This window comes from Molossus molossus, unplaced genomic scaffold (assembly GCF_014108415.1).
Source record: "Molossus molossus isolate mMolMol1 unplaced genomic scaffold, mMolMol1.p scaffold_m16_p_10, whole genome shotgun sequence".
Classification (NCBI taxonomy): Eukaryota; Metazoa; Chordata; class Mammalia; order Chiroptera; family Molossidae; genus Molossus; species Molossus molossus.
The window spans coordinates 95460641-95473092 of NW_023425345.1; the positions used below are offsets into that span (position 1 = coordinate 95460641).

Here is a 12452-nt window from a genome sequence, read left to right on the forward strand (position 1 = left end):
CAGACCCAGTGCCTGGGAGGAGCGCTTGGCTGGAGCTGGAGCAGAGACACGGTGTCCGCAAGGTCTCGCAGTGCCATCTAGTGGTGCGCGGGCTCCCGGCGGGCATTTCCTGGGCATGCACTTGGCACGTGTAGCTCTCCTGACGCATCACCAGCACCGAGCCCCGGGACCTCTCCCCAGGACAAGGGCCGGGCCCTGGAAAATTCAGTTGTCTGAGCTGCTGAACAGATAAATACCTTGAGTGAATAAAATGTGTGGGACCCAGCTCTGTGCAAGGCGATGCACGGGCATTTGTGAGCCTTAAATCACTGAAATTCCACAGAAGCCCCGAGAGGCCGTTGTTCCTCTTCTCGTTTTTCAGGTGAGCTCAGAGAGGTTACGTAATGCACCCGCGTTCTCATAGCAACACGTGGCAGGAACTGGATTGGAGCCCGTGATCTTTCTTTCATTTAAGTTTTCCTTAGAAAATGTTTTTATTACAGCTAGTGGGACAGCAGGAAGCTACATGCAGAGAAAGGGTGTGACGTGCCTCCACCTGTGCCTCCGGGAGGCCGTGGTGTGTGTCCTGCACGGCCTTGTCTTTGCTGCACAAAGACATATGTCGACCGGAGGACATTCTGCCCCTTTCGTATTGTTTTTACTGAGTAACGGCACACTGTTTTCTTTACTCTGCAACCTGCTTGTCTCAATGCTGTACCACTTCTCCAGTGACGAAAACCAAGTAAAGTGGAGGGTCAGTGCCCCTGCTCAGGCCGCCCCCCGTGCCCAGAACTTCCGTGGCACTCTTGGGAATGCCCCCAAGCCAGGCAGGAGCTGCTGGCCGCAGAGTCGGTGTCCTGGGAAGGGACCCTGCCAGCGTCTCCTCCGCCTCACACACGTCCTGTGCTCCCTCCAGGCCCTGCCCTACGTGGCCCTGCTCATAGTGATGCTGTTCTTCATCTACGCGGTGATCGGCATGCAGGTAGGGTCCCCGCGCTCCTCCGGCTGCCACCTTACAGCCCCTGGCTCCCTCCTCCCTCCCACCTCCCCCCTGCCCCTGACTATCCCTCTCCCTCCTCTTTCACCTTCTGAGGCCGAAAAGGTCACAGGAATTGGAAGTCCCCCGAATGGTGTCCTGTAAGTAGCAGAGCGGATGGAGGAGCGGAATCCACAGCTCAGAGAGCGTCTCTCCCCATTTCCCGGGCCTGGGTTCTGCTCTCGGAAAAACACTCCCAAACTATGCAGTTCTCAGGAACAGCAGGAGGGGGTGTCAGACAGCACCCCGCCCTTTGTCCAGGTCTGATGGGCCTGGGAAGGACCCCAACCCAGTGTCATTCAGCAGAGAGGGAGGGAGAGAGGCAGGCTGTCCCCGACACGCAGCAGTTTCCAGGCCCCCACAGGTGCCACCGCACCTTGTCCTACCCCAGACCGGGTCCCCCAGCCTTTCCTGGGCTCCAGCAGAACCCCAGACCAGCACGCACGCTGGCCAGGCGCTTCTCAGCGGCTCCTTAGGTCCGATTCCCCCGCTTGCTTGTTGCACAAAGACCCCGAGGTTCAGAGGCCAAACACTTGAGATGAGAAGACCTACCTTGCCATTGATCAGGGGTGGCCGTGTCTAAGCCAAGCATCGCTTTAGCAGTGTGGGGAGCAGGGTGAGGAGGCCCAAGCTCCGGGTTGCTTATTCCATATCACTCCGCACCCCCAGAGCTAAATCTGGAGGAGCGCTCGAAGCTGAAATGGCAAAGAAAAGAAGGTCCTGAGTGTACGTTCTGACCATCTGATGGCGACGATACTTAATAACAGCACAGTATTGTCGACTTGGAATTGCCGACAGGTCATAAGTATTCTTACACCAAATAAAAGTAGCTGTGTGAGATAACAGATGTTAATTATCTTGATCGTAGTAATGACCCTGCTGTGTGTATGTACATCAAATCAGCGCCACTTGTACTTTAAATATATACAATTATATATTTTTTTCTTTATTAATTTTAGAGAGAGGAAGGGAGAGGGAGAGAGAGATAGAAACATCCATGAGAGAGAACATTGATTGGCTGCCTCCTGCATGCCCCTCACTGGGGAGCGGGCTCACAACCTGGCATGTGCCCTGACCGGGAATCGAACTGGCGACCTCTTGGTGCATGGGTCAGCGCTGAACCACTGAGCCACACCAGCTGGGCTACAATTATATTTGTTAATTATTCCTCATAGTTTTTTGTTGTTTTTTTTTTTTAAGAGAAAAGATTCTTAAGAGTGTGCAGCCCCCCAAAGAAGACAAGGAGCTGTCTGTCCCTGCACAGAAGCAGAGTCCGCCCCTCTCAGCCTCAGCCCCCCAGGCCCTCTCCTGCGGGCTCATGGGCACGTTCCTCCTTACACCCGTCCAGTGTGGACTGAGAGGGGACAGCAGGTGCCGCCTCCTGAGCCCTGCCAGGTTGCATCAGGGGACTCTGCTGTCCTAGGGTCAGCTGTGACCCCGAAGAGACCACTGAGTGATGGGTGGGAACGAGGACCCTCTCTGCCCCCAGTTCACCGAGTCCCTTTCCACTCCTCCTGTAGGTGTTTGGGAAAATCGCCCTGAACGACACCACAGAGATCAACCGGAACAACAACTTTCAGACCTTCCCCCAGGCTGTGCTGCTCCTCTTCAGGTGGGTGTCTGCGGACCGGCACGCAGCCCCGCTGCGGGTCAGCCGGCAGTCTGGGTGCAGAGCCGAGGGAGCTCGCTCCAGGGGCGTGCAGGGAGAGAACGGGGGCTGGGTCGTTCCACTGCCGTTTATAACCTCCTGTCGAGCAGCCCGCTGGACACCAGCACAGTGCTGGCCACCTCCAGGGACCAAAAGTCCAGTACTGACAGCACCCTGGTCTGGAAGCTGGACAGGCTCAAGGCCCAGCCTGCAGCACACCTGCTCTGTGACCCGGAGTAAGACATCCGAACTCTCTGAGCCTTGGTTTCCTCAGGCAACAAGTCCAGGTGCCAGTGTTGGTGCCACTGCTGTGTGGGTGGCATGTCTGTGTGCCTGGTTGCTCGCTGAGCCAGCAAGGCCACGCCTCGGGTGCACCCGGGAGGCCATGAGTGAGGCCACGCCAGCGCCCGCTTCTCCCTCCCCACCTGGCTCCTGACGACCCTGGTCTGCTCCTTTGGTTCTTAGCACATTCCTGGGATCCCACCTAGTCCAGGGCTGGGGCATGAGAACTCTTGACCCTACTCTGGGCCAAATGGTTTCCAGAGTCATTCTAGCTCGTGTATCTCCCCTGCTTTGGCACTGGGAAAGGCAGCAAGTCCCTCGCCATCACTGGGGTTCTTTTCCAGGAGACACAGGGATGCTCTACCGGAGAGGCCACCTCCCCCATAGATTCCCCCCTTCACACCCAAGATGCTCTCTATCGGAGAGTCCACCTCCCCATAGAACCCTCCTTCACACCCAAGATGCTCTCTATCGGAGAGTCCACCTCCACCAGAGAATCCCCCCTTCACACCCAAGATGCTCTCTATCGGAGAGTCCACCTCCCCATAGATTCCCCCCTTCACACCCAAGATGCTCTCTATTGGAGAGTCCACCTCCACCAGAGAACCCCCCTTCACACCCAAGATGCTCTCTATCGGAGAGTCCACCTCCACCAGAGAATCCCCCCTTCACACCCAAGATGCTCTCTATCGGAGAGTCCACCTCCACCAGAGAATCCCTCCTTCACACCCAAGATGCTCTCTATCGGAGAGTCCACCTCCACCAGAGAACCCTCCTTCACACCCAAGATGCTCTCTATCGAGAGTCCACCTCCACCATAGATTCCCTCCTTCACACCCAAGATGCTCTCTATCAGAGAGTCCACCTCCCCATAGAACCCTCCTTCACACCCAAGATGCTCTCTATCGGAGAGTCCACCTCCACCAGAGAATCCCTCCTTCACACCCAAGATGCTCTCTATCGGAGAGTCCACCTCCACCAGAGAACACTGCCTTCACACCCAAGCCCAAGTATCATTATTGCTCAAACGCAGTCACTTAAAATGACAGGGCCCTTAAATGTCAGCCCGACACCCCACCTCCCTCAGACTGCAGGCTCTGGGAACACACTCAGGCCTGCGCCACGTGGAAACAGGGAACCTGGACGCAGATAACAGCAAGCCCATGGGTCTGTGTCCCCTCCTTTCCCCAGATCCCTGATGACAGAAGATATTTTTTTAAAGAATACACCATAACAGTACTAGGAAGGAAAAAAACATGAAAGGGTGCTATTGGTGAAGCAGAAATATTGAGGGATTCCTAAGTGGAAGGAAGCAGATGGGATTCAACTAACAAAGAAACAGAAATGGAATATGTACATTCTAAACCACTAGAGGAAAAAATAGGCCAAAAAACTGTAGCAATTCAGCAAGAGGACAGAGAGGCAAAGGAAGGAAGGAAGGAGGGAAGGAAGGAGGGAAGGAAGGAGGGAAGGAAGGAGGGAAGGAAGGAAGGAAGGAAGGAAGGAAGGAAGGAAGGAAGGAAGGAAGGAAGGAAGGAAGGAAGGGGAGGGAAGAAGAGGAAGAAAGAAAATTAGAACATAAAATAAGATGGCAAGAATAAGAACAAAGATTAATGATCATGAAAAATTAAATTTCTCTATTAAAAGATAGATATCTAATGTTGGTTTTAAGAAATCTAGCTCTAGTCTGTTTATATTAGGTAGAGTAAAATAAAATGACCTAAAGAGAATACAACTAAAGGAATAGAGAAGGAATATTAGACCATGCTTACCAAAAATGTAGATGTAGTAATAGCAATATCAGGAGAAATAAAATTCCAGCCCTGGCCGGTGTGGGTCAGTGTTTAACGCATCACCCCTTAGACCGAAGGGTCATGGGTTTGATTTCCAGTGAAGGGCATGTACCTGGTTTGCAGGTTCGATCCCTAGCCCCAGTGGGGGTGCATACAGGAGGCAGCCAATCTATGTGTCTCTCTCACATTGATGTCTCTTTCTCTCCCCTTCCTTCTCCCCCTCCCGCCCTTCCTTCCACTCTCTCTACAAATCAGTGGAAATAATATCCTTGGGTGAGGATTAACAAAAATAAAAATATAAAGAAGAAAAAAAATTCCAGGTGAAAGGCATTAAGAAAGGCAATAAGCAAGACCAAGAGAGATGTTCAATATTGATAAAAGGCATAATCCGTCAAGGATATGTAACACTCATAAAAACACATGCACGTAACAATGTATTTGGAAATCTATCCATCAGACACTGATAGAACCACAGGAGAAAATGAACACACACACTGGGAGACTTCCATGAAGCACATAGAAAATGTCAGACCAACTAAAACATCTAAGTAATACAATTAACACACTTGATAGAATAAATTTGTACTCAGTAAATAGCAAAAAAAAAAAAAACCACTATCTTCAAGCACCCAGATAATTCACACAAATTAGCCAAGATTTAAGTCACAAAGAAAAATTCAGTAAATTCTAAAACTTCTCTGACATCAATATAGCACAAATTAGAAAGTAATCATGAAATCTGTAGTCCCTCCAAAATCGATTCACTTAATTGTTTTGAGCCAATGTTCTAAATAATTCAGAGCTGAAGTTACGAACTACTTAGAAAAGAGAGTGAGAGAATAATATCTTAAATTTATGAACTGCACCAATCAATACAAAAGGAAAATTCAGAGCCAAAATAATTTATTTTTTTAAAGTTTACAATAATTAAACTAATAGATGGAAAAGGAATAGCAGTATTACCCCAAACTATGAAGAAATGCATTTATTAAACTACATGAAGAGCCTTGGCCAGCATTGCTCAGGGGTAGAGCGTGGGCCTGCCCCCGGAAGGTCTCGGGTTTGATTCCTGATCAACGGCACGTGACTAGGTTGCAGGTTTGATCCCCAAGCCTCAGTTGGGGTGTGCTCGGGAGGCAACCAATCAATGTGTCTCTTTCACATCAGTGTTTCTCTCTCTCTCTCCTTCTCCCCCTCCTGTCCACTCTCTTTAAAAATTAATAGAGCCCTAGCCAATTTGGCTCAGCGGTTGAGCATCGGCCTGCAGACCAGAGTCCCGGGTTCGGTTCCTGCTAGGGGCACGTACCACAAAAAAAAAAAAAAAATCTTAATAGAAAAAAATATCCTCAGGTGAGGATTAACAAAAAATAAAATTAAATTAAATAAAAGCAGAAACTAATAAAGTATTTAAAAAATATATCAATATTTTGTGGCTCAGTGGATTGAGCATCATCCCAGGGACTGAGAGGTCCCGGTTCCATTCCCGGTCAGGGCACACGCCTGGGTTGCGGGCTCCATCCCCAGTGTGGGGCGTGCAGGAGGCAGCTGCTCAATGTTTTTCTTTCACATCGTTGTTTCTATCTCTCTTTCCCTTCCTCTCTCTCTAAAAAAAATCAATAAAAACATATTAATATATATATACACACATATATATATCAATAAATCTAAAACTGATTATTTGAAAAGAGCAATAAATAGACAACATTTTATTAAATCCATTTTTTTTGAGAATTTTTCAAGAGTTTATTTGTGCCAAGCTGGTGACAAGATCTCAAATGCTTCCAAGAAGAACAGTTTTCCAGCTTCTTTTCTTCATTCAAATTAAGGAGGGAATTCAGGGGTGATTACATGGGGGTTGGAAAGAGCAGGGCGGGAATTGGATCACAGGATCGTGAACAAGATTCTATGCTTTCTTTTTTATTAATTTTATTTATCAATTACAGTTGACGTTCAATATTATTTTATATTTGTTTTAGGTATACAGCATAGTGGTTAGACAGTCAAATCATATAATTTACAAAGTGATTCCTCCCGATACTTCAATACTCTCCTGGCACCCACCATCCATAATTATTATTGTTGACTATATTCTCTGTGCTGTACTTTCCATCATGACTATTTTGTCACTAACCATTTGTACTTCTTCATCCCTTCACCTTTTTGACCCTGCCCCCAACACCCCTACCCTCTGGGAAACATCAGTATGTTTTCTGTATCTATGAGTCTGTATCTGTTTTGTTTGTTTATTTGTTTGTTTGTTTGTTTTAGAGTCCACATGTAAGTGAAATCAGATGGCATTTATCTTTCTCTGTCTGACTTATTTCACTAAGCACAATAGATCCATCCTTGCTATAGTAAATGGTAGGATCTCATTCTTTATTATGGCCGAGTAATATTCCATTGCATATATATACACCACATCTTTAATCATGTATTGATGAGCACTTGGGTTGTTCCTGTATCTGGGCGATTGTAAATAATGCTGCAGTGAACACAGAGGTGCATATATATTTTCGAATTAGTGTTTTAGGTTTCTTCAAATATATATCGAGAAGTGGAATCGCTGGGTCATAAGGCAGTTCCATTTTTCATCTTTTGAGGACTCTCCATACTGGTTTCCACGGTGCCTGCACCAGTCTGCATTCCCACCAGCAGCGCACATGAGTTCCCTTTTCTCCACACCCTCCCAACACTTGTGGTTTGTTGATTTATTGATGAGAGCCATTCTGACAGGTGTGAGGTGATATCTCATTGCGGTTTTAATTTGCATTTCTCTGATGATTAATGACAACTTTTTAGGTCTATTGGCCATCTGTATGTCCTCTTTGGAGAGGTATCTATATTCAGGTCATCTGACCATTCCTGTGTTTGGATTGGTTCTATTTTTGGTGTTGAGGTGTCTGAGTTCTTTATAGATTTTGGATATTCACCCCTTATAGGAGGTATAATTGGTGAATATCTTTTTCCATTTAATACATTATCTTTTCATTTTGTTGATGCATGAACTTTATAGTTTTATATAGTCCCATTTCTTTTGTTGTTGTTGTTTCTCTTGCTCAAAGAAATATATCAGAAAAAATATTGCTAAGAGAAATATCATAGATTTTACTGCCTATGTTTTCTTCTAGGAGTTTTATGATTTTGAGTTTCACGTTTACATTTTGAGTTTATTCTTGTATATGGTGTAAAAAGGCGGTTCTAGTTTCACTCTTTGCATATATCTGTCCAATTTTCCCAAAAGTATTTATTGAATAGAATATCCTTACTCCATTGTGTATTTTTGCCTCCTTTATCATATATTAATTGACCATATAGGAATGGGTTTATGTCTAGGTTCTCTATTCTGCTCCATTGATGTATGTGTCTGTTTTTATGCTAGTACCATGCTGTTTTGATTACTATGACTTTGAAGTATAGTTTGATATCAGATAGTGTGATGCCTCCAACTTCGTTCATCTTTTTCAAGATTGCTGTGGCTATTTGGGGTCTTTTCTGGTTCCATATAAATTTTTAGATTTGTTCTAGTTCTGTGAAAAACACCATTGGTATTTTTTAAATTTACCTTTATTGTTGAAAGTATTATAGATGTCCCTCCCTTATTCACCCCTATTGACCCCTCCCCCCTGCTTCCACCCCCCACCCCTGCCTTCATCACACTATTGTCTGTGTTCATTGGTTATGCATATATGCATATAAGTCCTTTGGTTTATCTCTTTCCGTCCCCCCACCCCCCCTTCCCTGTTTGAATTGCACTGAATCTACAGATTGCTTTTAGTGGTATGTACATTTTAATGCTGTTGATTCTTTATATTTATGAGCACAGTATATGCTTCCATGTATTTGTATCTTCAGTGTTTTTCTTCAGTGTGATATAATTTTCCTAGCACAGGTCTTTTATATCCTTGGTTAGATTTATTGCCACGTATTTTATTTTATTTTATTTTTTGATGCAATTGAAAATGTAATTGTTTTCTTAGTTTCCTTTTCTGATAGTTCATTATTGGTGTATAAAAATGCAACCAATTTCTGAATATTTATTTTGTATCAGTTCTAGTAGTTTTTTGATGGAATCTTTAGGGTTCTCTGTATATAGTATCATGTCATCTGCAAATAACAACAGTTTTACTCCCCCCTTTCTCATTCGGATGCCTTTTATTTCTTCTTCTAATATGATTGCTGAAACTAGGACTTCCAATGCTATTTTGAATAAGAGTAGTTAAAGTGAACATTCTTGTCTTTTTCCTGGTCTTAAAGAAAATGCTTTTAGTTTTTCCCCATGAGTATGATGTTAGCTGTGAGTTTCTCATCTATGGCCTTTATTATGAAAAGGTATGTTTCCTCTATTCCCACTTTGCTGAGAGTTTTTATTATAAATTGGTACTGGATTTCATCAAATGCTTTTCTGCAACTATTGATATGATCACATGGTTTTTATCTTTCATTTTGTTTATGTAGTATATCACATTAATTTATTTGTGGATATTGAACCAATCTTGCTTCCAAGGAACAAATCACACTTAATCATGGCATATAATCTTTTTAATGTATTGTTAAATTTGGTTTTCTAATATTTTGTTGAGGATTTTTACATTTATGTTTATCAGGGATATTGGCCTATAATTTTCTTTTTTTGTGATGTCTTTTTTCTGGTTTTGGAATCAGGATAATGCTGGCCTTGTAAAATGAGCTTGGGAGTGTTCCTTCCTCCTGAATTTTTTGGAATTGTTTGAGAAGGAGAGGTGTTATTTTTCTTTTTTGAATGGTTGGTAAAATTCACTTGTCAAACCATCCAGTCTCGGACTTTATTTTGTTGGAGTTTATATATATATATATATATATATATATATATATATATTACTGCTTTGATTTCATTGTTTGTAACTGGTCTGTTCAGATTTTCTGTTTCTTCTTGATTCAGTCTTGGAAGATTGTATATTTCTAGAAATTTATCCACTTCTTCCAGGTTGTCCAATTTGTTGGCATATAATTGTAATATTTTCTTATAATCCTTTGTATTTCTGTTGTGGGTTGTTACTTCTCTTGCGTTTCTGATTTTATTTATTTGGGTCCTCTCTCTTTTTATCTTGATGAATCTGGTTCAAGATTTATCAGTCTTATTTATCTTCTCAAAGAACCTTCTTTTGGTCTTACTGATCTGGTGTATCATTTGTTTAGACTTTATTTTATTTGTTTCCACGCTGATCCTTATCATTTCCTTCCTTCTACTCACTTAGGGCTTTGTTTTTTTTTCTTTATCTAGTTTCTTTAAGTGTAAGGTTTTATTGTTTATTTGAGATTTTTCTTGTTTCTTGAGGTAGGCCTGTATTGCTATGAATTTCCCTCTCAGGACTGCTTTCACTGTGTTCAGTAGATTTAGGGTTGTGTTTTCATTTTCATTTGGCTCAGGGTATCTTTTGATTTTTTCCTTAATCTCATTGAAAATCCATTAGTTGCTTAGTAACATGTTATTTAGTTTCCATGTGTTTGTGTGGTTTTCAAGGAGTGTGTGTGTGTGTGTGTGTGTGTCATTGATTTCTAGTTTTATAGCATTGTGGTCAGAGAACATGTCTGATGTGATTTCATTTTTCTTGAATTTATTGAGATTTATTTTATGTCCTAACATGTGATCCTGGAAAATGTTCCATTTGCACTCAAAAAGAATGTAGATTCTGCTGTTTTGGGGTGAAATGCTCTAAAAATATGAATTATATCCATCTGGTCTAATGAGTCAGTTAAGGCTGCTGTTTCCTTGTTGGTTTTTCTCTCTGGACAATTTATCCATTGATGTCAGTGGGGTTTTAAAGTCCTACTAGGACTGTATTACTGTTGATCCCTCCATTTATGTTATTTTAGCTATATATATTTAGATGCTCCTATGTTGGGTGCATAAATGTTTATAAGGATTATATCCTCTTGTTGGATTGATCCCTTTATTATTATGCAATGTCCTTTTTTTGTTATGGCCTTTTATTAAAGTCTGTTTTGTCTGATATAAGTATTGCTACCCCAGTTTTTCTTTTTCATTTGCTCTTGCATTAATTCTTTTTCAGTCCCTTTACTTTCAGTCTGTGTGTGTCTTTTGATCTGAAATGGGTCCCTTGTAGACAGAATATATGTGACTCTTGTATTCTTATCCACTCACTCAGCTACCCTGTACCTTGTCATTGAAGCAGTTAATCTATTTGCATTTAAAGTGGTTGTTGATAGGTACGTAGTTATTGCCATTTTATTATTTATATTTATGTTCCTTTCCTCCCCTTTCTTTTTCTTAAAAAAATCCTTTTAACATTTCTTGTAATACTGGTTTGGTAGTGACAAACTCCTTTAGCTTTTTGTTGTCTGAGAAACTCTTTATTTTTATTTAAATTTATCTTTATTGTTGAAAGTATTACAGATGTCCCCCTTTATCCTCCATTGACCCCTCCACCCCTTGACTGTTCTGGAACAACCAATTTTTACTTCTTAACCCCTTCACTTCTTTTGCCCATCACCCCCGTCCACTCCCACCTGGCAGCCAAAAAAGTTCTCTGTATCATTGAGTCTGTTTCTGTTCTGCTTTTCATTTGTTTGTAGGTTCAATTGTTGACAGATGTGTATTTATTGCCATTTTTTCTCCCTCTTGTTCTTGTTCTTGTTCTTCTTGTTCTTGTTGTTGTTCCCCTTCTTCTTCTCCTTCTTCTCCTCCTCCTCCTCCTCCTCCTCCTCCTCCTCCTCCTCCTCCTCCTCCTCCTCCTCCTCCTTCTTCTCTTTCCTCAAGAAGACCCCTTAACATTTCATATAATACTGGTTTGGTGGTGGTGAACTCTTGTAGCTTTCTCTTGTCTGGGAAACTCTCTATATGTCCATCAATTCTAAACGATAACTTTGCAGGACAGAGTAATCTTGGTTGTAGGTTCTTGCTTTTCACCACTTTGAATACTTCTTGCCACTCCCTCTGGCCTGCCAAGTTCCTGTTGAGAAATCAGCTGACAGTCTAATAGGAGCTCCCTTGTAGGTAACTAATTAGTTTTCTCTTTCTGCCTTGAAGGTTCTCTGTTTGTCTTTAACCTTTTGCATTTTAATTATGACATGTCTTGGTGTGGGCCTCTTTGGGTTCATCTTGTTTGGGTCTCTTTGCACTTCCTGGACTTGTATGTCTATTTCCTTCACCAAGTTAGGGAAGTTTTCTGTCATCATTTTTTCAAATAGGTTTTTTCAGTTTCTTGCTCTCTCTCTTCTCCTTCTAGCACCCCCATGATGTGAATGTTGACACGTTTGAAGTTGTCCCAGAGGCTCCTTACACTATCTTCATTTAAAAAAAAATTTTTTTTTCTTCTTGCTGTTCTGATTGGGTGTTTTTTGCTTCTTTATATTCCAAATGGATGGTTTGATTCTCAACTTCACCTTCTCTACTATTGATTCCTTATAAATTATTTTTTATTTCAGTTAGTGCATCCTTCATTTATGACTGGTTCTTTCTTATGCTCTTGAGGCCCTCACTAAGTACCTTGGGCATCCATATAACCAGTACTTTGAACTCTGCTTGTCTCCATTTTGTTTAATTCTTTTTCTGGAGTTTTGTTTTTTTCTTTCACTTGGGGCATGTTTTTTTGTCTCTTTATTTTGGCTGCCCCTGTGTTTCCCAGTCTTGGTATGTTGGCCTTATATAATCGGTGTTCTCTGGGGCCGTGGGGCACAATCTTGATCCCCTGAGCCAAGTGCTCCAGAAGCGTTC

The 12452-nt window shown here is 42.8% G+C and overlaps 1 protein-coding gene across 12 annotated transcripts in view; it reads left to right on the plus strand.

Moving 5' to 3' along the window:
* CACNA1C (calcium voltage-gated channel subunit alpha1 C) overlaps window positions 1-12452 on the plus strand; it is a 579936-nt gene that overhangs the window by 536366 nt on the left and 31118 nt on the right. For all 12 annotated transcript variants that reach the window (XM_036252393.1, XM_036252392.1, XM_036252383.1 and 9 more), the window contains 2 exons: window positions 896-961; window positions 2536-2627. In XM_036252393.1, coding sequence (XP_036108286.1) covers window positions 896-961; window positions 2536-2627 — 158 coding nt within the window. The remainder of the gene's footprint in view (window positions 1-895; window positions 962-2535; window positions 2628-12452) is intronic.